The 24,900-nt window shown below is 41.2% G+C and overlaps 1 protein-coding gene across 1 annotated transcript in view; it reads left to right on the top strand.

The window, feature by feature from the left end:
- rnf144aa (ring finger protein 144aa) overlaps nucleotides 1-21,963 on the top strand; it is a 49,442-nt gene extending 27,479 nt beyond the window's left edge. The window contains exons 2-8 of the mRNA XM_010771222.1: nucleotides 9,522-9,672; nucleotides 10,783-10,887; nucleotides 11,820-11,880; nucleotides 13,521-13,737; nucleotides 16,010-16,157; nucleotides 16,556-16,645; nucleotides 18,131-21,963. Of these exons, the coding sequence (XP_010769524.1) occupies nucleotides 9,538-9,672; nucleotides 10,783-10,887; nucleotides 11,820-11,880; nucleotides 13,521-13,737; nucleotides 16,010-16,157; nucleotides 16,556-16,645; nucleotides 18,131-18,262 (888 nt within the window). The 5' untranslated portion in view covers nucleotides 9,522-9,537 and the 3' untranslated portion in view covers nucleotides 18,263-21,963. The remainder of the gene's footprint in view (nucleotides 1-9,521; nucleotides 9,673-10,782; nucleotides 10,888-11,819; nucleotides 11,881-13,520; nucleotides 13,738-16,009; nucleotides 16,158-16,555; nucleotides 16,646-18,130) is intronic.
- The last annotated feature ends 2,937 nt before the right edge of the window (nucleotides 21,964-24,900 follow it).

Raw genomic sequence — 24,900 nt, 5'->3', positions numbered from 1 at the left:
ACCTTTCTCTGTGTTTTTTTTTTGTAGTGACGAATGAAGTTGGATGTTGTGGTGGTCCTGTCACTGATTTTTATGCTGCAGNTCAAAACAGTTAAATATTCAATTAAATTTCAATTTTCAGTTTTTAAACACCAAACTTCGTATACAACATCGGTGGAGGGTCAGACACATTACTGTAGAATTTCTACAGTAATGTGTCTGACCCTCCACCGATGTTGTATACGAAGTTTGGTGTTTAAAAACTGAAAATTGAAATTTAATTGAATATTTAACTGTTTTGAACATTATGCTAATTGAAATTTAAAAAATGTAGGCGGAGCTTAGGGTTCCAAGAGGATTATTTGTAGAACAGGTCCACCCGGATATGTGCGCAAAATGTCAGGTTATTCCGAGTTACGGTGCGACTTTGTAAATTTATTCCGAAATGGGATTTTGATAGGTGGCGCTAGTGAGCAGGTTGGAATATTTAACCCATTGACTCCAGAATATTGAATTTTTCACCGGTCCTGGCGTTCGTGCAAAATTATACAACTTTTGAAGCATCCTAAAGACCTCAAAAAGAGGAAACGCCAGCACTATAATAATAATACCACCAATAACAATAGGTTCCTCGAACTTCGTGCTAGGACGCCGTCGGGTCCTAGCGCTCGGTGCTCGGGCCCTAATGATTGAGTAGCCCCAACAACCCACACTCCGGTGTGGTGGAAACCTCTTTAACGGCGAAGGAAAAAATAATTTTATTACAGATTACAGTTAGCAGAAGTCTTTGAGTCGCAGGCGTCCGACTTGTCAAAATTGTTTTTTTATCTACCAGACAGTGTCCTCCTCTCATGCATGGAGCAGTCGGTTATGTTTGGGGGACAGAAATAAAGGCTACGTTGGAGGACTAACCAGACCCTGCCACAGAGCACGGAGACAACGAAGTGGACTTGTGGCCCTTGTAATGTTGAAGGGCAGGAGATCCANNNNTAGGACGCCGTCGGGTCCTAGCGCTCGGTGCTCGGGCCCTAATGATTTGAAAATGATATCTATGTAGTTGCTGACGCTGTTGGCGGTTCTAGTGTTAACAGAAATTTAAATTAAATATGTGTAATGGAAAATGCCATATACGATTTTCTTACCTGGAATTCTGCCTTTTTGAATAGACTTTTTGATTGAGTCNCGTCCTGCTTAGTTTATAAGGAAATTATGAAGAGGAACAAATTAAATGGTTTGAAAATGGTATCTATTTGGTTGCTGACGCTGTTGGCGGTTCTAGTGTTAACAGAAATTTAAATTAAATATGTGTAATGGCAAATGCCATATACGATTTTCTTACCTGGAATTCTGCCTTTTTGAATAGACTTTTTGATTGAGTCCTAGCTATATTGTCTCAGTTATAGGGTTAATATCGATCTAATGATTGTCATCGGTCTAAATTAGATTTCAAATGATTAACTGTGTATGTAATGAAGATCATAGTGTGGGTGGAATCCATTTTCATAACCACTGTCTTTTAACTGATTTAAATGTGGAGACTGGGCTTATTCATCAGAATTTTGTATGACTTGAATTGACTTGCTTGACCTGAGCAATGACTTGACTTGCTTGACTCTCATCACAGTGACTTGGGACTTGCTTGATACATGTAGGTCAAGACTTGAGACTTGCTCATGACTTGCACATGTAGGACTTACTCCCATCACTGGTACTACCCATTGACCTTACTATGCAAGCGTTCACCTATTGAGATATCTTTAAACATAGCCGGCCTCTCGGGACGGGCCTACCTGAGTGCGCGCGCAAGCCCTTACCATATAAGGCGGCCTCGCCTCCTGACTGTCATCCTTTTCTCTTCAGCGAGCAGGATAAACAACTGAGAGCGAAAGAGAAATAAGAAGATAAAAAAAAACAAAGAATGGAAAACTCACCAGTCCTCGAGCACCGACCCTGTCCTACGTGCACCGGCCTAATCGCAGTTGCCGATCCCCACCGCCTTTGTTTCGAGTGTCTGGGGCCTAAACACGCCGGGGACGGCTTGACCCAGTCTCCCTTCTGTAATGCCTGCCGGATGCTACCACGACATAGCCGCCGGCATCGCGGAGGACCAAGTGGACCTCAAGGTGGTGGAGATGGAGGAACAGGATGCGGCTGAGGAGGTGCCATTCGTTTTCGCCATCCTGGTGGGCCGGCCGTCTCCGTTCGTCGAGGAGGAAGACGACGAAGGATCCTCGATGTCGGGTGCTTCCGGTTGATCATCCCGCCCTCAGTGGTGGGCAACCTCCGGTACAGGTGGTCCTCAGTGCATCNACGGTCTGTTTAAAATGAATTGAAGCATCAGACTAAAAAAGCTTTTGAAAATAACCGAATATTTTGATTAAGGTCAAAATATAATATTTGTAAATCTGACTCTGAAAGAGTCAGTGCTTCACCAGCCATGAACCTCACCGCACGTCACTGGTGTTTATGGTGACAGACTTTTGTGGTGTATGCTTTATGTAATTTGTGTATTATGTGTTTTCTCTTAGGTTGATAACCTAACTTAGAATGGATTTGTGAGAAGAAAAGCTAACTTGTGATACCATGTGCTAACTTTGAATGGAGAAGAGCACATGAAAATAAACATAAATCCTAAACTAAAGCTGAGTGGTCATGCCCCATGTTGCCCAAACCTTTCGGTGGGAGTAAAACCGAACATCAACACAGCAACCTCCTAGAGCTGCGAGCAGTAGGGTTGGTCCTCCAGCACTTCAAACCCGTAATACAGGGCAAACGTGTGCTGGTGAAGAGCGACAACCGCACCACAGTTGCGTACATCAACAGGCAGGGCGCAGTCCGCTCCGCCGCCTTGTTGACCACAGCAGAGAACCTGTGGTTATGGGCCTCAGAGACTGTGTTGTCTCTGAGGGCCCTCCACATCCCGGGACTGGAGAACGGGGGGGCCGACCTCATGTCGAGAGGCGGGCCCCTTCCAGACGAATGGGTGCTTCACCCGGAAGTGGTGATGCAGATCTGGGCCCGGTTCAGGAGAGCGGAGGTGGACCTTTTCGCCAACCGGCGAAACAGCCACTGACTCTGTGGTTTTCCATGGCTCAGCGGGACAATCCGCCCTTGGGGGTGGACGCGAGCCATGGCCAAAAAAGCCTGCGCGCGCACTCAGGTAGGCCCGCCCCCGTTTATAAATATCTCATTAGGTGGACGCTCGCATAGTAAGGTCAAGGGCAGTACCCATAGAGTCCAGTAGAGGGCTCCGCCTGTGCTTATATAACTAGGGTTACAATACGTAACCCATCGTTCTGGGCTACTGTAGAAACATGCTACAATGCGACACAGTGCATCATTTCAAATTGTAATAAGGGCACCATCATATTTTCCTACTATATACTTTATATCTTCCAAATAAATCCAAAACCCCCTGCGAATTTTGTAGAATTTGTAGAATTGCATGGATGTTTTTTTTCCTGCCTGTTTTTTTCTGCTGCTCAGGGAGGGTTTTCAAAACAAGTTGATACAAATGATTCGCAGGCAGTAAAGGTGAGCCAAGGGAGTCAGAAAAAGTGGACCAAATTGGCAGGTTGCCCCCTCCCCCTCCCCCTCCCTTTTGACTCTGTCTTTCCTCTTTTCTCTGCAGCAGTGGACACAAAGAGGATATGACATAAATGAAACTTAAAGGCCCTACTAATTGGCCATGAAGAGCAGAGCAGGGCTGGGCTGTTTGGGGGGGGGGGCTAAACGGCAGGAAGGAGCGGGGGGGAGCAGACCTCAGGATAACTAAGTGCTTATTAAAGACCCTGAGCTCGCTCTGATTAAATTGCTCTTCAGCGTACCGTGATTTCAGGTGATTCAATATATGTGGAATTTGAGGTGAATGAAATCATATGCTTTGTTAACATACGTTTATGTGTTTTTGGGGTGTGTCAAGTTAAACCATAGCAAATGCCATTTGCAGTATGTCTGACAGAAATGTTGACAAGAGTAAACTTGGTTTTAGATTAAGTTTCGCTGATATGGCCTGTCGGAACAACGTTTGTTTGAGTCAGCTGGTATCATATGGTGCTTTTCACTACAGTAATTACAGTATATGATAACCAATCGAACATCTTCTGGGTTTGCTTGTCCCCAGACTTGACGTAGAATATTATCTGCATAGTCTCTGTCCTTTTTCAAGCTCTGCCTTCGTCTTTAGCCGCCCTTCACTTCCCTTTCTCTCTAACTTCTCTAAGTGGTTGACAGCACATTCTTGTGAATTTGCTGAAGGACAGCTTTGTGCACGTATTGAAAGAATGGTTCGCAATAGAAAAACATGTGGGCTGCTCCCTTTCCCAGATCAGCAGTTGTTTGCATCTTTCTTTCACATCAGCCATAGATGTTGAGGTATATAAATAGAGACTTATGCAATGCTTTGATGTGACATTATATAATTACGAACAGTATAAGCCAGACCAGGTGAAAGTTAAGGGCTTGAAGATTGTTTCTCTCTTTATTTTCCTCTTTCTCAAATATGTTGAAGGAGCAGATGACGAGATAGTGTACACACTGGTGCAGTGAGAGCACTTAGTTTAGTTCCTGGTGAACGTGAACCCTGCACTGCAGTGTGAGGCTTCCTGCTGTATCTCTGTCTGAGTCTACTCTTGTGAGAATTTGCATTTTTTTACTTTGGACGTTAGGAAGCAGCATTTATTTAAATGCAGAAGAGGCTGTATATTGTGTGAGCATTATTAGAGTAACAGCCAATACAAGGGTGTAGCATTAAATAACAGTCTTGATCTCAATTGACTTGAATAAACATATTTTTAAATCAACATTTTATTGTCCAGAGCCTGAAATATTTTTGAGCACCAACAGTCCTTCACAAAACATTGTTGTATGTTCAGTTCATTTGTGAATCATTCAGTACTCAAAAGATTATAGACAATTGTTAGTTGACATTGGCGGTGATAATAAATCAATTATACGTTTTGCTGGCGTATACAGCCATGAGTGTTTTTAATATTTGATGTTATGTGTGCTGTAACTGACCTTTATTTCATACAACACATGATGTAGCTGTAGATAAAAAGAAGAAAGCTTAATGGATGGTATCATGTATACTGCAGTTCTCCTCAACTGCTCCTCCATGCCCGTTTCCACCCCAGTGGAGAGTTAATGGTCGTCTCTGAGTGTATACGCCACTTATGAAGCCATAATGGCGGAAGTGCTGCTGTAGCCAGTGAAACTCTGAGCCTTCAGACTGGTGACTGACACATGGTGACCACTGCTCAGGATGGATCTAAGACTTGTGACTCATTCATGACTCCCGCTCTATTCATCTTTAGCTCTCTGACCTGACCTTCCTAGACGTATAGTGTTCTGCAGGGCTATATCTGAAATGAGCGCACAAAGAGCATTAGAAACCTGCATGCACATCCCCAGTGCTCAGAATATAATGTCTATGAGCGTGTTTGTGTGTGTGTTTCTCAGTGATAATGGACTATCTAGTTAATAATGCAGCAGTGGATGCACTGCACCACCTTTTCACATGAAAACTCATTTTCGCTTTCTCTCTCTCTCCCTTCCCCATCTTTCCTCAGGCCATTCTTACAAAACTATTTCATTTGTCCCCATCGACCCGGTCTGTCACTATTAGCAAAGCCAATATAAAGTCTGCAGGGAGAGAAACTGATTTGAATGTAAAAGCACACACTGATAGTCCATTAGAAAGTCCTGCATGGCACAGTGCAAATTACTTTCTACCGTCAGTTTATTTTTCCTGCCACAGGGCTAATGAAGTTCGGCGGCTTAGGCATGGACACAGATAAAGAAACAGACTCATTTCAGTCCGTGTGGAAATGCTGTCTGTCAAATCGTCAGCTGTCAGTTGAGACTCTCTGCTGTGTTATTGAGGCTCCCCAGCCCTTCATTTGTATTTTTCAGCACATGTCGTCTGTCACGTTCCTAATAAGTGAAGTTTAACTTGCAACTTCATCATCAACATTCAATCATTTTTTACATTTAACGACTGCTGCTTCTGTTACCAGCACTTTGTCCCCTTTGTGACTAACGTTATGCTGCTTTGCCTCTCAGACTTGAGGAATAGACAAATTCTTCTGTTCCACTTTACATCTCTGAATTTGACTGTTCTACAGACAGTACTGTAATACTACCTGGTACAAGTGTTTGTCAACTGCTTTAAAATCAAAACTGCTCCACCTGTTCAAAATCTGCTGTTGGTCAGAGGATTTATGAGTCAGCCTATCATAATAACCTAGTGAGGCTGTCACAACAACAACAACATCATCTCTGACTCAAACCATGTTCTGAACAGCAAATATGAACTGCTACCATCTAATCTGAGATACAGGGGTTCCACAATTCAATCAAGTCAGACTGAAGCACTCCTTTGTGCACCAGTCAATCCTCACAGTAAATACAGAGCCGAATCCCAGATCAAATGCACGCTGAAGGCTCTTTGAGCATGTTTTCTCTCACTGATTGTGCTGTTATGTTAAATGTTTGTTGTTTGTGTTTCATGTATTGTATCTGGATACTTGTCTGTTGATGTTGGACATGGAGCTGCTGTGACGCAAGTCAAATTTCAGACTTGATCTGACCAATAAAGTATTATCGTATCGTATATAAAAACCCGTCTGAAAATGAGCTGATCAGATTATGGCCATTTTATGATGTCATAACTATTTTGGCTTGGGTAACCGTTATATAGCCAATAACCAACCAAGGTACATAAATATGTGTTCCCAGTGTGATAGGGAACTCACAAAGTGTCAGAAAATAAAACCCTCTCTCTTTTCCTCCATACCCACATCTCTAAAAACGGGGCTACAACGGAGCTAATCCAGATTTGCGTCTGATATGACGTAATATCGGAAATGTGGGCTGGCTTTACACCCACGGCCCTATCAGAAACGTAGCTATAAGACAAGATAAGATAAGATACAATAANCTATTATACTGTTTTTCATCAATATATAAAAGGTCTCAGATATATACAAAACATGTCTCTGAAGTGTTTGGCTCCAAATACCAAACAGATCATTGTAGCATCCCATAAACCCCTCTGTTTCAGCCCTGTTTCAAAAGTGCTGATTCTCTGTCTGTTACTTTAGATGAACATAAGGAGCCTCTCCCCACGCCCCTCTGAGAGATATTTGGTTGAAAAGAACACAATGTTGTTCTAGGAGATTCAGGTGATAATGTGGGNGGGTTACCTTGGTTGGTTATTGGCTAATGGTTACATAACCCAAAAAAATCGTTATGACATCATAAAGTGGCCAAAATCTGATCAACTCATTTTCAGACAGGTTTTTATATAAATAGATCAGTACAAAAAGAGAGCGAACTTAGTGAGGGGACACACGTTTATGTATAAAATACATGCTAAAGTGGATTTTGCATAATAGGTGACCTTTTAAATGTTAGTTTGTTCATGTATTGTGTCTTGCTATTTGTCCATGTTGATGTCGCAAATGGGGCTGCTGTGATGCATGTCAAATTTGAGACTTGATCCGACCATTAAAGTATCATCGTATCGTACATGCCACTTGTTTGCATTGAAATACCTAAACATAGCTATTTTCCAACTGTGATTAGACTTCTTCAGTTGTAAAGGCTGTCTCCATGTCATATTTTGGACCACCAAAGCACATTCACTCCCCAGAGGATCATGTTTTTAAATCTGTGGCTCCATCCTGATAACAAATTGCCATTTAAGCCTTTGTAAACGAGCTGCGCACCTACGTAATAAAGCTTCCTCAGCACTCTGGTCAGTGTGATGGATGGTGGATAGATGGATGAATGCCAGGTGATTTGAGTGAGTCAGACATGAGGTTCATCTCATTTTTTCCTACTTTGCAATACTCTCCTCTGTCCTCCTACCTGACACGATGAAAAGATGCAAAGGAGGAAGGATTGAGGGTATCAAATGTTATCAAGCAGGACATTTTTCCCGGTCAAGCACGATCTGAAAGGATCATTTACCGGGAACACAGCTGGGTCCCCTGAGAATAGGCTTTTAGCTTCTGTACCGTCTTTTGTTACCACAATGTCATGAAATGCTTTGCATGTTATCTGATAAATCAGCGATTTTTGACAAGCCGATTTGTTCCTATTAATTGGCTTTTTATATTCGCACCTGCTGTTCGCACATATTTACAGTTTCCTGTCTTGCTAAATGTGGGTGATGATGCTCTGTCATTATGTGTTGAAGAATCTGTTAAGCGAAAAAAAAGTTGATTCTGTTCCTGACCAAAATGATAGGGAAATAAGTGGACATTACATTTCTTTGACCGTGCCAAGATTCATGTTGTGAAAAAAAGCAGATCTTTCTTCTAAAACTCTCATTTGACGTACTATATATCCAGTAAATGTCCAAATGATGAATAAGAAACGTCCTCCCATACCTACATTTCTGCTGCTATTTCTTCTGTCACTTCCTGTAGTTTAACTGCAGTGAAGTGTAGTGATGCTTCACCTCATCAGCTGCAGCATTCGATCGCTCACAGATTTCCAATGAGTGTCTGTCTAATAATAGACTCCCACATAGGATGTACTCATGTATCCTCACTGAAGTACCCATTGGGAAAACTTCCTCTTTCCTCTCTCCTTGAGCTGCATTAAGACAAGTGAGACGTCCTTACTGAATGGAATACCTAATATTGTTCTGTATTTGGTGTGGAGCAAGAAGATAAAAGAAATGAGATGGAGACATACCATCTGGCTAACACCGAAGGCCACAGCCTATCACATGGCTCCCTGCATTCGCCTCATTTTCACAGCAGATTATTCTCTGCTTTATTTTTATTTGTATGTGTATTTTTGTATGTGTGGCTTGCCTTCACCCTATTGACGTTCATCCATGGTGGATGCCTTTTTATTCTACCCTCGAAATGCGTTGTGGTATGAAATGATATAATTACTGGTAAACCAGAACACACCGTCTCTCTTTTTCTCTCCACTCCCTTCTCTGGGTGGCATATATATACAACACAATGGTCCATGAAGGCAGCACGTGAACTCTTCAACCTCTTTCCTCCCACACTTCCTGTATGTCTATGATCAAGCAGCCGCAAATTGAGGCTGACTATACCATGACTAGTGAAAGGAAACCGCAATCTCACCCTGTCTCTTATCCTCGGCCTTGCTTCTCTCCCTCCTAGCCATTGCCCCTTCCACCTCTGAAAATCCTCCTTCAGCTGGTTGCTAAGCAGCACGGGGGGAGCATGACGGTGTTGACGTTGTGTGCTCGGTACCACTTCCTGTAAACAGCCGAGTGGGTGCTCTTCGCTCTCAGCTGCAGAGGGAAGGAGAGTGAGACGAGACGGCCTAAAATAACCCTTTCTGAATGTCATGACGTAGCGTAGAGAAGAAAAGAGAAAAAAAAGTGTTGTTTCATCCAAAAGTGGAAATGTAACAAGGAGCTGAGAGAGCCGATAGGTACAAGAGGTGTGTGTGTGTGTGTGTGTGTGTGTGTGTGTGTGTGTGTGTGTGTGTGTGTTAGCTCTCTGACAGCTCTCTGACCTTTTCCCCCTCTTTTTTCTGTGTTGCAGCTCAGTGGCGGTGAAGATGACCACAGCACGGTACCGTCCCACCTGGGAGCTGGCCGTGGACCCCCTGGTGTCGTGTAAGCTGTGCCTTGGAGAGTTCCCTCTGGAGCAGATGACCACCATCACACAGTGCCAATGTGTCTTCTGTACACAGGTGAGGAGGACGTTCTGGAAACAGTAACACATATCCTGTATACTAGAAATATTGGACATACAAATCAATTTGATTAAAAGTCAAAACTATTTTCCGTCTGGCGATATTGAAAGATGTTACAAGTTGATTTTTTTTGTAATTGCAGAGTTTAGAAGCCCCACTATTATACTATGCTAAGTATTTTCAGAGTTAGAGTTAATTAATCAGAGCCACACAGGATTTTCCTGATTTAAAATGTAGAAATGACCTCAGGATCTATATCTAATCTCCATCCCTACTGCGTTACGGTGGTACCGTGTGAAAAGGCTGGGACAAAGCAATATAACACTCATTGGCTGTCAGATCCAATCTAGTCCAGAGATGAGGAAACAATGTCCAAGAGCTAAAAATAGAAGCCACTTCCTAGAACTCAGTTTGGGCGGTGCCAGAAATCACCAAAGTTCAAGTGGTTCAGTTTATTTCACAAGAGGTTAATTACATTATAAACACAGCCTTTATCTCACTCAAGCTACTTTTATCTCAAGCTTTTTTTTATTACTGGTTTTTAATAATTAAAAAGAAAATGCATAGTCTAGCAAAATTATGAACATAGAATAGAAGCCAATAAAAGCTTGTGCATGTACTCAAATGCACATTTCATCAAACCTCAGATTCTTTTTGATTTTTCAGCCTTCCTAAGTATCTGTTTTTTCCATAATTGTACATTTGCAACCATATATATCTCACTGATATGCTTCAAATGCTCATTTCATGTAACATTTTTTAAAGATCTATAAACACAACATTGTATAACATTATAAAGTTGAACAGTATATTTTAACTTCCAGCTTGGCAGCAACATCCTTTGTGTTTGTTTTTGTATTTCTTGACATAGAAAGTCAAATATTCACTCAAATATATAAATCTTAAACTCTGAATTCTTAATTTTCTTCACCAACAAGCTACTTTTTTCTAATGCAACAGACAGAGATAGTGACAGAGGTCGACACTGAGGCTAGAGTTTGTTTACCAACTTTTCTGTCTGTGTTTGATTTTCAACGTTGCCATCCAACTGACTGGATATTGAACTGGGTCAATGTCTTATTTGCCTGCCTGTCTGTTTTTCCTCAGTGCCTGAAGCAGTATGTTGAACTCCTGATCAAAGAAGGCCTTGAAACTGCAATTAGCTGTCCAGACTCTGCCTGTCCCAAAAGAGGACACTTGCTGGAAAATGAGGTATTGATTGATTAAAAGGAAATGTCAGCTTTTTACTTTGATCATCATTTGATTAAATTGCCCTTTTGGTGGCGACTGGTTGCCATTATCGGAACAATCAAGCTTGTCAACATGTCGGACAATGGAAAAAACAAAACCGCAGCAATTTCCAGAAACATTTTAAACGTTTGTATATACACACAATGGTCTACAGAATTGTGGATGCTTGAAATAGGCCAAACTTATCCCTAAAAGTTATTATTTTCATTTCAGAATCGTTCTACAATGTTGCTGCTTTTTTGGTCCACTTAAAAGGTTAAGAATGGTAAAACTAACATTTGGTTTATACATACTGTATACTTCAAAGCTCCAGATGACCACTGTGCTCCACCTGCCGGTGTGTTTATTTTATAATGAGCAGCTGAGGTCATTCTGAGGGCTAAGCGTTCCTCGCCCTCCAGGCACTTTGCTTCATGGACTCACCAAGCCTCTCACTTGCTCACGGAGGCCCTCAGGCACCGCATGGTTCAACACACCGTCCTTATGTTTCTAATCAATCAGTGTCACTGGCCCTAATGGAACCCCGTGCTACTCCTGCCACTCAGGCAGAGCATCATCCCGTCTGCTCTGACAGTGGCGTCCTCACCCTGTAATTGACTGCTATTTTACAAACCCTCAATGCTCATTTCATTGCCCAATAAATGAGTGCCTTTGACCTTGGGTTGGCCTGTGTCTGCACTTTGAACACACTCTGAGAACTGGATTAACTTTTTCTATCTGAAAGTGTAATAATTGATAAGTAGTAGCAAGTTCTGATCTTGTAGGAATATGAATTTGACATGAAATGATATTCACACACGGAATGCACAATCGCTTCCTGCAGCTTCTGTCTATAAATATGCACAATGACCTGCTTATTTCCCTCCCACTTCTCATTCCTTCTCTCCCCGTAGATCGAGTGCATGGTGGCCACAGAGATGATGCAGAGATACAAGAAGCTTCAGTTTGAAAGGGGTGAGTCAACGCAGAAGCAGCCGCAGTGTGTCAAGTATTATCTCCAGCGTTCCTCACTGCGTGGTGTGTGGGCAAAGGCTGTCGTATACAAACTCACGTCGACCCTCCTGTCCTCTAAGGAGACTGTATATTATTATGACACGCAAGAATGACGACAATCCCACCTTCAAAGTGCAGCCAAGATGCCGCTCTGTCAGAAAACCTTTGACGCATGTGGACATGTTTGCTCTTGAATTACGCAGTGGGGCATCTGCGGAGAGCTAATAGAAAGTATTCTTGTTTGTTCAGCAAACCTGAACAGCTTTAGAATTAAGTCTTTCCATTTGATTTTGATACCAAGATATGGATTAAATCTGATTTTTTTTTAACCACAAACAATCCTGCAGGGAAGAAATATTCATGCAACAGGTACTAAACCTCGCTGTAGTATTCCTACTCAACCCTGTCATCCTCATCAAAGTGTAACCCCAGCTCCCATCAAATATACATAAAAGGGAAAGCCTCCTAGACTTTGTTTAAAGAGATTCTAATTGGATTGGTTCGGCTCTCTGCTCGTAAACTGACTGTGATGCGGCAGGTCTCTTAGCATGGCAAGATATTTTAGTTAAATCCTTTTATCTCTGCTTCAGTGTGCCGCTATGTATTCAATGTCCGCAGTTTACACTGTTTGTAGAATAAATGTGAAGTGACTGGTAATAGGCTTGGATATCGTTGGTGGATAGATGATGTGTCTGTGTCGCTCCTGGCTGTCAGTGCAGACGTGCTAATCGGTAATATTAGAGTTCCCTCGCTACCAGAGAAAGAAGAAACCAAGCCGTGCTTTCAGATGGTACTTGCCCTGCAGGTTTTCCACCTACACACGGGCTTCATTTGTATACAGAACATGTAGATCTCACATGCACAAATAAATGTAAACAAAACAATATACATAAGAACACAGTGGGGGGTCCTGTAGATGAATACAAATCCTCAGAAAGCCTCTACAATAGCTATTGATGCTGCCTGGATAAGAGCAGTCAGCCGTCTCATCAATGTCCCAGTCCAGTCAGGCAGAACAGTTGCTGTAACCGTTCCATATTTCTCAGCCTGAGCCAAGAGTGCATGAGGAGTGTGGGCTCTGAGTTCTTGGCAGAGAGGCGAGGGGAAGGAAGGAGAGGATACAAGGGCAAGTGCATCACGCTACCAACTTAGAAAAGAACTGGCAAACCACGAAATCTGGTTGTCTTTCACACGTATTCAAAAGCATTTGGAGAAGTCGTGGAAATGAGTGAGAGGCATCAAGAAAAAAGTTATCTATTGTATTAAAGCTATCATAAGTATGTACACATTTGAACCTTGAAAAGTGTACGTTAAACGAAATATGCATTAGACAAAAGGCTTTTATTGATTTGCAAGGTTAGCTCATCTCTAGTCGTAAATTGATTATCCCTTACTTGAAATGCTTGTGGTTTTCTGTGCACAGTGTTCTGGGTTTTTCCCACTCTGAAACACCATGGTGGCCAAACATTATTAAGAAAGATAGACAATTTGAAATACCTTCTACCAAAAAGAAAACAACCTTCCAATGAAAATAATTTTGGTTAACTAACCGTTTAAAAGAGCTGCTTTCCATGACGCTGGCGCTTGTTTTGTTCCATCAGAGGTGCTGTTGGACCCATGCCGGACGTGGTGCCCTTCCTCGAGCTGCCAGGCCGTGTGCCAGCTGAAGGAGGCAGATTCTCCTGCGCTGCCCCAGCTGGTCCAGTGCGCCGTCTGTGCCCTGGAGTTCTGCTCCGCCTGCAAGGCCAACTGGCACCCCGGACAGGCCTGCCAGGAGCACAACCTGCCCATCACCTCCTTCCTACCAGGAGAAAACAGGTACTGCCTTTATCCCTCTACCATCTACTTTACAGTTGCTTTTGAAATCCATGTTTTCCAAATGTACCATACATACAGTTGCAAGAAAAAGTATGTGAACCCTTTGGAATTACCTGGATTTCTGCATAAGTTGGTCATAAAATGTTTTCTGATCTGCACGTTTGAAGTTTGCAAAAGAGCACCTGGATGTTCCACAGCACTACTGGCAAAATATTCTGTGGACAGCTGAAACCAAAGTTGAGTTGTTTGGAAGGAACACACAACGCTATGTGTGGAGAAAAAAAGGCACAGCACACCAACATCAAAACCTCATCCCAACTGTGAAGTATGGTGGAGGGAGCATCATGGTTTGGGGCTGCTTTGCTGCCTCAGGGCCTGGACAGATTGCCATCATCGACGGAAAAATGAATTCTCAAGTTTATCAAGACATTTTGCTGGAGAACTTAAGGCCATCTGTCCACCAATTGAAGCTCAACAGAAGATGGGTGATGCAACAGGACAACGACCCAAAGCACAGAAGTAAATCAACAACAGAATGGCTTCAACAGAAGAAAATACGCCTTCTGGAGTGGCCCAGTCAGAGTCCTGACCTCAACCCAATTGAGATGCTGTGGCATGACCTCAAGAGAGGGATTCACACCAGACATCCCAAGAATATTGCGGAACTGAAACAGTTTTGTAAAGAGGAATGGTCCAAAATTCCTCCTGACCGTTGTGCAGGTCTGATATGCAACTATAGGAAACGTTTGGTTGAGGTTATTGCTGCCAAAGGAGGGTCAACCAGTTATTAAATCCAAGGGTTCACATACTTTTTCCACCCTGCACTGTGACTGTTTACATGGTGTGTTCAATAAAAACATAAAAACATATAATTGTTTGTGTGGTTTTAGCTTAAGCAGACTGTGTTTGTCTATTGTTGTGACTTAGATGAAGATCAGAACACATTTTATGACCAATTTATGCAGAAATAGGTATTTCCAAAGGGTTCACATACTTTTTCTTGCAACTGTACCTTATACTCTGTTAACACATGCATACGCGCTTCTATCAAGGAGGCATTCAGCATTAATATATTACACAGTTAATAAGAACATTTATATATATTTTTATCTCAATTGCCAAGATATCTGTATTTTGTGCTTCTTTCATTTGAATGTTTGCTGGTGTCTTGAACTTATGTTTAACAAACTAAATGTATTTGGTTATTGGACTCTTAGTTGCACAAATCAAAGAAATTGTTTCAACCTGGTCTTAGAATTGTTTTGCTTTTATACCTTTTTTTCTGACATTTTATGTATGACAATCTTTCCACAATTAAAAAAAAAAATGAATTTCTCCCGTTTTGTCATGTTATGACAGTATGAGCTGCTATATGACTTTCTGCAGATGCAACCCCATAGAACTGAATCAGCAATCCATAAACCATGTTCACCTCGCCTGACTGGAGCTCTGAGCCTCCCATCAATATGCAGGAGGATTCATTCAGGGCCTCCTTTTAATATGTATCGACAGCTGCTAGCTGTTTTGCAGACGCTGCTCTGCTGTGCATCAACCGGGGTTTAAGCTCAAATTAATAGGCAGATATATAAACTCCTATAAAAGCCTTTTGAGACTGGCTTATTACTCCTTTTAAGAAAACATGACCTACCTGTGAGGTAAGTAGAGAGTTGCCCGGAGACATACGCAGCTGACCCGTTTCTTTGAGATATCCTCTTACTCTGGAAACCTCATTAACTCTGCAGAGCTTTCCTCTGTCAGCGCAGGTTCAGGACCGAGCTCAAAGGCCACCGTGGAGAGAGACAGAGGATTAACCGTCGGGTCTACTCTTAAATTGTAAAGAGGGTTTGAGCTACACTTGTTCACGGCAAAGTCTTTCAAAGCTGGATCCTTCACTAGAAATAAGTGGGATTGTGCGTGGTCCTAGGACAGGGCCTAGAATGACCGCTACCTGCTCACCTCCATATTATCAAGGGTCAGCAGCACCTTACTGACACATGACAAATAGATACAGACAAACCAACACAAACGGATGGAAGGGTAAGACTGTTGGAGGGAGGCCATTTAGTGATTGGTGGTTTTGAGAATAGTTGTCGACCCCTGCACTTTAGTGATCACACAGTCCTGTTAGGTCAGAGATTGTAAGTATTGATTGCTGCGTTAAAGCAATCTCATCCCCAGCACTTTTTGGTAAAGCGAATGTGTGAGTGATTTTCTTTTTTCAATGTTGTTTGGAATACAAATCCCATCATGCTTGTGTCTCTATTCCTCCCAGCTCTTTTTATAAGAATGAAGAAGATGATGCACCAATCAAGCGCTGTCCTAAATGTAAAGTTTACATCGAGAGGGATGAGGGCTGTGCACAGATGATGTGCAAGAACTGCAAACATGCCTTCTGCTGGTACTGTCTGGAGTCCCTGGATGTGAGTTTCGCTCTTTTTTGTATTTTGATGTATACTGCAATAGCGTGACTAAAAGCCCCCTGAGTTTATTATTGTACCGTTTGCACAATGTGATAAGCGTGAATGTAGACATCATTTGCATATTGACAGCAATAGCTTTTATTAACAGGAAATTGTAGCTTAACCATGGTCTTGATAAGAAAGGGATGAGATGTTTTAGATTTCTTTCGAGAAATTGAGCTTGGATAAGGGTGACTTATGAGCAGTGGTGCGTTATGTAATCTTAATTGTGTGGGCACGGACAACCGGGCCACGTGGGTCATTTAAAAAACGATTTTCTCAGAACAGCTGCCCTTGTCCTTTAGACTGCTAATGGTCAGTCTTTACCTGTGCTGTGTGTGTGTTTGTGTGTGTGACAGGACGACTTTCTCCTGATCCACTATGACAAAGGGCCCTGTCGAAACAAACTAGGCCACTCCAGGGCGTCTGTTATCTGGCACAGAACACAGGTGAGAAACCCATCTTCGTCCCTTCTCCTTTCTCTCCCCCCCCTCCTTTCTCTCACACTCACCACACTGCAGCATGTGGCCACACACATGCTCCCGGGTTCTGCCTCTTTCTCGCTCAAACACTAGCCTTCTGTGACAGGCTAAAATGATCTTGACATGCACAATACGAAAAAGGACAACTCGATCCACGTGCAGCCCCAAGTGCCTGGTGGTCGGAGTCCTGCTGTGTTCAGCTAAGCCCATTATGTACACCTTTCAAACAAAAAAAGGAGAAAACGTTTACATAACAAAGGTCCTTCTTTACCGATGGGTTAGCAAATGAAATGACGGATTACACAAAGGATTGGATATGACATGTCATTTCCCACATGAAAAATGGTGGATTACACATGATCGGGATTAGATATGACATGTGTTTTAAGTCTTCCACACAGGCCGACTCTGGTGTTCACTTCTCCTCAGTATCAATCCTTAGCAGAATAACCTATTATGGGTTGGCACGTCCCTTTGTCCAACATACTTGTTATTTTGTCAACATTAGCATATAAACTGGCATCTGTTGCCCAGTGGGGCAGGCTGAGTCATATGATTACAGTTCAGCTGGTGGAAGACGGCTATAGCTTCACTGCTCTGTGTCTTTGTCTCTCTCTTGCTCTTCTCATTTCACCCCCCCCGCTCTCCTCCACATCTAAAAGCTCCACTTACAAGATGTACCAGGGCAAACCTATCTTACAAAAAATATATATTTTCTCCCTGTCTACACCATGTCTACCGTTGGTTACAAGGACAGTCATGTTCTAAACATGCAAGCATCATCAGGGTCAATGATTCAGAGCACATTGTGCTTTCCAATACAGCACAGCCTGTATACAAGCTGGGAGAAGGTTAGTTAGGTATGTGTGCTTAAAAGCAGAAATCTGTTTCCAATCAAATACCCTGGAAAAGCATATGTGTTCCCTCAGAACTATTGCGTGTGACTGCATGTTATGTATTCCATTTTGGGGCTCTGAACTTGCTGGTGTCTGGCCCCCCCATGTGGGGAATTCACCAACATTCATGCTCTTAAAGTGTTTGAAGCTAATAATGTTGAGGATTGCTGAGTGTTTTTGTAATCCATCAGTAAAAATGTATATATTTTATTTTTGACATGGTCTACTAAACCAATTAGTTGTAATAATGTCGATGCTGGAACAGAGGCCGTAACAGCAAACATGGTATATTTAGAGCTTTTAAAAAGCAATAAGTAAAGAATATATAGTTATACATTAGTGAAAAATTGCCAACATCCCCTGTAGTATTCAAATAGCTTCTGATGCATCTTCAAGAAACTATACTGTAAAGATATGTCGTTTGAGCATTTAGTGCCATCTGCAGGGCAAATTGAAGTATTGCAGGATTCAAGGATGGAAGGGAATACCATTTTCTTTTTGTTTAAACTACTGTATTTACATATATGTATTCACTCTTTCTGATCTCTCCCTGCAGGTTGTTGGGATTTTTGCTGGTTTCGGCCTTCTCCTGCTGGTGGCCTCCCCCTTCCTCCTTCTGGCCACTCCCATCGTCCTGTGCTGTAAGTGCAAGTGCAGCAAAGGCGATGACGACCCGTTACCAACCTAAACACACCATCGGAGCCGGATGCTTCATGGATAGGCCATGTTTTATTTCCTTTTCATCCCTTTTCGTTCCTCTCCTCCCACCAGCTTAATTTTTTTTCTGGCTGTGCCCGCTCCAGCCCCCGGCCGCTTCGGGATCCATCGCTCTGCATGAGAGAGGCATGGTAGGAAAGCGAACCTACACCCTGGCTGAAGAGAGGTTGTACGGTTAAAGATCAGAGGAGGTCAGACTTGTCTAAGGACCACTGTGTCCGTGTGTCAGACATTGGAGGTCTGGGGATGAGGAGAACGTCCGGGCTGCTTCGAGAAGTCCTTCCTGTGATGTGGAATTTTGACGCGTCACTGCAAACAAAGGGAGAATCGAAGAAGATGAATGCTTTTCTCTTGTATGTACAATATAATGCAGGAGCCAGCTTAGAAAGAACTTTTACTTTATCGCTCTGTTTTGTCGGTTGGTCGTACGCAACAAAAGCTTTTTTCCCCACCACCACACTTCAATGTAGCTCTACAGATTCAGTCAGTAGCATTAGAGTTGCACCACGCATGTTTGGTGTTCACTCGATTTGCACACGGAACATGATTTCTACTTCATGTTCACGACTGAGGTAGAGGAGATGGGAGGCTGTTATCACTCTCAACTCGATGTACAGCACGTCCTCTTGATGATGTCAATGTTTTATAACCGGTTGCTTTTAATAGAACTGTGCTCAGAGTAGTGTCTATGTTGTACTTTTTGATTGTTTTCCAAATTGTTATGTACACGTATTGAAGGGGATTGCCACTCAAATCTAAAACTACATTTAATTTGGTGACAGTGAAGACTGAAGTTTTTTTTTTTTTTTCGAACTTCCATCGTATGTTTTTCATATTATCTCTACTATTTTCTTTAACACACCTCTAGACATTATGCACATGCTTGTGAAAGAGTGTGTTTCCCAAAAATGTCACAGATTGTTTTGTTCTTAGATCCAGAAATTTCCCAAATTGAGTGGTACTCCCCTTTAAGTTCAACATTAAGTCTATTCGAGGACATTGTGTCCTCGCGTTGTGGAACCATTTTAATACCACAATAACAGAGATGTCACTCCTGTAATTCTCAGTCCCCAGGTGGTGGTTTAGCCAAATAGAAATGAAGAGCCTTACATTGAGAACAGCCAAAATCAGGCATTTCCCCTGTGCATTAAAAAGAATTAAAGTCCAAAAAATCCCAGGGAAAGCATGTTTAAAAGCATTACAGACAGTCAGTGAAGCCCTTTATATTCAGATGAGTCTATGATGTCATCCATATGCCACCCTGTTAATAGCCATACTGTAAAAAACTAAAGGAAGACAAAAAAAACAGCTGTCCTAAACTGATGTTTTGTGTGTGACCTATGGCCTGTATTTCCTAAGTCTTTTTGAGCAGGAGAGCAGAAAAATAACTCACAGTTTAATTCAGAGCTCCCACTCTTTTGAGACTTAACAAATATCTGCCCAAATTGCAAACTTGCATATGTTAGTGGTCCAAGTGTCGATGTTTTGTTTTGTTGGTACTCCAACAACAAGCAGCTATTCCCTGCAAGGGGCATCAGAAGAGCTTATAAAAGAATGTTCTGCTTTTGGGCATGTCATTATTAAGCTGCTCTATACTATATCACTTTATCTATGCAAGTTTGTACATTAACATTCTGAAAAGGATATGGATTTATCATAAACAACTTTATGTCATGAGTAGGTTTATATAGTGAAAGCTGCAGAATGTCACCATATATTTGCATATCATGACTTTTATTTAATCAGGGAGTTATTCAGAAAAATATCCATTTTATTTTCACCTTCCATGTCTATGTTAATGTTTTTCGCTATATTTGAAGTTTGTGAACCAGAACAGGGTTTGGCCATTTTGTATTTGGTCATCTTCATTTCAGTGAGGGGAAACTCAAGTAAGGGAACAAAGGTGAACACATTTTAATTATAAACCAATTATCTCACTACGACTGCCTGTGTTCTGTCTCGTTTTTTTCTTACCATGCATTTCATACCAGCCATTTTAATGTTCTGACAAGCCATTTACTACTGCTTTTGCATGTAGCGTTTCATGAGAAATGGAGCTACAGTTACCAAAAAACGATGAACAGTGGGTAGCCAGTCTGCAACTCGCTCCAGTCCTTTTACATTTAACTAAGTTGCTCTGTATGAGAATCCTCTTTATTGGTAGTAGCCTTACAATTTGAATACTTTTCCTGTAGCCTGTGTTGCTTTCACTGACCTCCCCTACTGTATGAGCATGATCATTTGATATTCAAGCCAGTCCAATTTTCTACTTTTAAAGTTTGGTGCTTTTCCCAAAATTATTGTTGAATTCTTTAAGCTTTTGTTGTTTTAATGACAATCGTGCCAAGCAGATTTCCTGGAACAGATAAGGAAACAGAGCTGTCCACTGTATGTGCATTTTGACCATGTATTTGTAATGTATTAACAGTTTTTACAGGGTGGAAAAAACGTTTTAATGCTTCTTTATGTAAACGCTTCACTGTATCTGGGTTTCATTGTTTTCTTGATATGATCTGTGATGTGTGTGGTATGGTGCCTGCTGTGTTTAACAGGGGAGATTAGCAGATGAAAACAATATCTACTCAAAAGAAGTCAATATATATGAGAGATTGCAACCATACTTTTTAAGGGTTTTTATCATTTGTATTGTCATCAGGGCTCTGATAGCAAAAATATTCATTTAAACACAACTTTCACCACCATCGAAGTCTTCAGCAGGCACAAACTAAAGTCGATCAAAATCATGGCCACTTCCATTTTTGTACACAACATTCTCTTTTACTTACGTTTGCTGGCACCACTCGACAGGTATTATTATGCAACAAACATAAAAGGGCCAAACAGCTAACTTTACAATCACTGCAGTTGCATATTGTTTTCTACAATATAAGCTTGTAAGGGCTCAATATAAAGCCCTATATAACAACTGGAGCATCAGCACAGGTGTTGAAAAAGGACACTTTTACCAAGTTAAGGGCTTGTTCCTAGGATTTGGCCCTTGAAGCAAGATCAAGTTTGTTTTACAAGAGCTTAAGGTCTACTTTGCAACTATTCTAAGATCAAGTTTGGTTACAAGCAGCAATTTATATTTTATTATCGGTTGTGTCAAGAGATGAAGCTGCATGATTTTTCTCTGACTTCTACATGTTAAATATAACAATATTGTAGCCTCTAAAGATCTTTGGAATGGTAGCTTTGTCACTATCATTCAGCTGTCCGGTTTTCATTTAATTTTGAACAATATATTGGTATTGTTCAGCCATGATAAACAGCGTTTTGCCTTCCTATATTTAACAGGTTGGCTTCATTTGTCTGTTACCTTTTTGTTGATTTTTGTATACACCTGTTGTACATCATAGTTTCTTGTGTATGCATTGTCTGTTTAAGAGCAGGGTTGGCAGGCGTAATGGTCAATGACATTTCAGTCACATCAGTAAGTGTATTTTTGTCAGAGGAAATGCTGTCTGTACGCCAGACTTCTGTATTTAGAGATATTAAACAATGTCTCTTGTTTAGTCAGTAATTGAAAATTAATTGACCTGGGACAAAGATTATCAACATTGTAAAGTGGCATATTTGGATAAGTTGGACAACTTAGACTCAGCATCTCATTATATCTACAATTTCACTAACACTGTGACACCAGGTATTAAAGGTTGTTGTTTTTTGTGAGTCGGCTCTTTTCATTGATACCAATTGATTGAGAGCTTTGTTGAACCTGAAGTGTTGAGGTCCAGTTGGTTGTGCAATAGCTCCCTCTGGTGTTCAATGTGGGTAGTTTTCCTTTCAATTAACAGGAAGACCTAGGATGGAAATGCAGGAGATAATTTAATACCTAAATACATTTAACAACTTCATTAACACTTCCAGTTACAAACGATTACAACCAATGCACCCTTAATCATATGAAGGCTCCCTTACGTAGTCTCAGTCATAACACTTTAAGAACCCTTATTTAAGTATGTCATCAAAAAAGTAATAATGTCACACTTAAAATGTCCTTATCGAGTATGCCATAAAAGAACATTGTATAGTAGGTCTCAAAATAAATCATGACCCAAAGTCAAAGTAAGGGATATAATGAAATAAGTCATTAAAGATTAATATTATAGTCTAGGTTTAAAAAACCACTATAGAAAAAGTCATAAAAACTTCTGTAGTGACTTTAAAACCTAATCTATATTTAAACCACTGCGAACGGGAGAACTTGTTCGGACCATGGTTCGGACGTGTGTTCCAGACTATAAAACAATGTCCATATGAGTCGTATATCTTTGAATCCATCGATCCATTTATTTTGTGTCCAATACATTCACCTTAATGAATGTATCCACATTGCTTCGTCTGTTACCATTCAGAGAACAACATATGCATGCCAGTCAGTCACGCTGGATACAAACAGGTTAACACACAGCTCATCTCGACATGGTCAGTAACTGTTTGCTTCCCGTCCCACACACCTGATTCTGACCACCAGGTGATTACCTTTATGCACTCTCAAATGAATGCTCCATCCTGTGTTCAATGTCTGAACTGCATGTTACGTTCAACTTGTGCAGATAAAATAACACAAACAAAATACATTATGGCTCCAACCCACCGGCAGGAGGGCATCATTTAAAAATAAATAAAATAACAAACTTGTACACAGATATAAAGCAAACAGGCCTTTACAATAGTCAAAACAAATCAAACAAAAGAGCCAAAACTCAAATAAAATAATAAACAACTTTGGTATTCTTTCTTTCTTTCTATGTTAAGGCTTGTATAACGTTATTGGTAACTTAAACCGTATTTGAACAGTTAAAAACTGTGCCTCGACGGCATCTTTCTGATAGGTTGCCCATCTCTGTCTCTGTTAGAGAAGGCGCTGTGGGGTTTTAGTATTTTAAACTTTGTTGACTACAGACGTCACGATTTGGTGACCCTTTTTATAAAAACAAAAATACTGGCACTAACACACCGGCCCCTATTGTTATGGTCATCTTTAATAACAATAAAAACAAAATCCAATATACTTTTTTTCGACATTCTATATTTTGACTTTTTTCATATTATACTATGACTTTTTATTTTACGACATAAGCCGCATTCGTACTTTTTCCACTTTAGTTCTGATATAGTTCCGAAATGTCGCGTTCACACCAAAAAGAGCCGGAACTAAAATTAGTTCATGAGAACCTTTTTACCCCCTTTTCCGTCCCTGCTAGAGAGCAGGGACTCTCATGCGGCTCTCTTGTGAGAAAAGAGCTATTTTTCTGATTGGCTGGACGGATTGCAAACCACGCCCCGTAAAACTCAAAAAAAGTGTTGTGAAGCCACCATTTTATTAGCATTATTAGCATTAGCCCAGCGCAGAAACGCAGAGAGACTAATTTATGGCAACACAAAATAAAACATGGGAGCGGTGGAGATGAGGAGGTGTCGGCGTTCTGGCGATTTACTCGGAAGGCTTCAGTAGAAGCTGCTGGGAGTCCAAGCAGCTTCTACTGAAGCCAGTCCCCAACTCCGGGGACTTCCGGGCGGGGATTTTGGGCGGCAGTATACGCCGTGAAGTTGTTTGCGGCCTGCCAGTAAACCCAAAGCAGAAGAAGAAGAGGTGACGTCAGCGGCTTCATTTGCCTAATCCACCCCCAGGGACTTATTCCGGTGTGAACGCGATCTGTACTTAGTTCATCAAAACTAAAGAGTTCTGATGAACTAAATTCTCATGAACCTTTGTGGGAAAAGTACTGCGGTGTGAATGTGCCTATTGGCCTACTATGTCATGACTTTTTTCAACATACTATAGGCCTGTTTTCAAACTTTACAATATATATGACTTTTCTTCACATTTTTCCAAATACTATACTATTAATTGTTTCAACATATTTCGATATACTATACTATGATTATTTATCAATATTTTCGATATACTGTACTATGTTTTTTTTCAATATAAAACTAGTATAGTAAGTCTTAAAATAGTCAAAAGAAAGTCATAGTATTGAAAAAGTCACAGTTAAAAATGTCAATTAAAGAAATCATAGTCTAAAAGGTTTTTTTTAAATCATAAGTGCTTTAAGATAAAATCACAAAAAAAACAGGAATTGTATTCAATAAAAATGACAGGAAAACAGCATAGTATAAAAAGTCAATAAAAAGTAGTGGTGGTCTATTTATGATGTCCTTCTCTTAACAATGACCTATTGCAGAAAATGTTTACATCCTCTTATCTAGTCTCTTTTAAACTTGCCTCTTTGTTCATATTCATGGCAGTTCTGTCTGTTCTCTTGCAGCTCTGCGTGTTCATCAGGCATGTGTCAGCCTTTTGTTAAGGTCTGCCAAAGAACAGGTTGTTCTCTCCCTCTCTCTGCCTTTGTGTCTATTTCCTGCCAGATGCTGGATTGGGAGCATTAACAAGACAACCCTGAAAATGAAAGTGCAAACGCTGGGTGATATATCATCCCTCACCAGCTGTTCTCTGTTTGGAAGTCTCTCCACCAATCACTGGGCAGGACCACAGGAAGTTGCCATCTGTGGGCATCATGGTGACAGAGTTTGTGGATGAGCGTTGAAGCTGATGTGTTATCTGGAGCAAATAAAGTATTAAACAGGTTGGGGGGGGGG

The sequence above is a fragment of the Notothenia coriiceps genome, unplaced genomic scaffold (assembly GCF_000735185.1).
Source record: "Notothenia coriiceps isolate Sejong01 unplaced genomic scaffold, NC01 NC01_scaffold00009695, whole genome shotgun sequence".
In the NCBI taxonomy this organism is placed as follows: Eukaryota; Metazoa; Chordata; class Actinopteri; order Perciformes; family Nototheniidae; genus Notothenia; species Notothenia coriiceps.
This window is presented reverse-complemented; position numbering and strand designations above follow the sequence as displayed.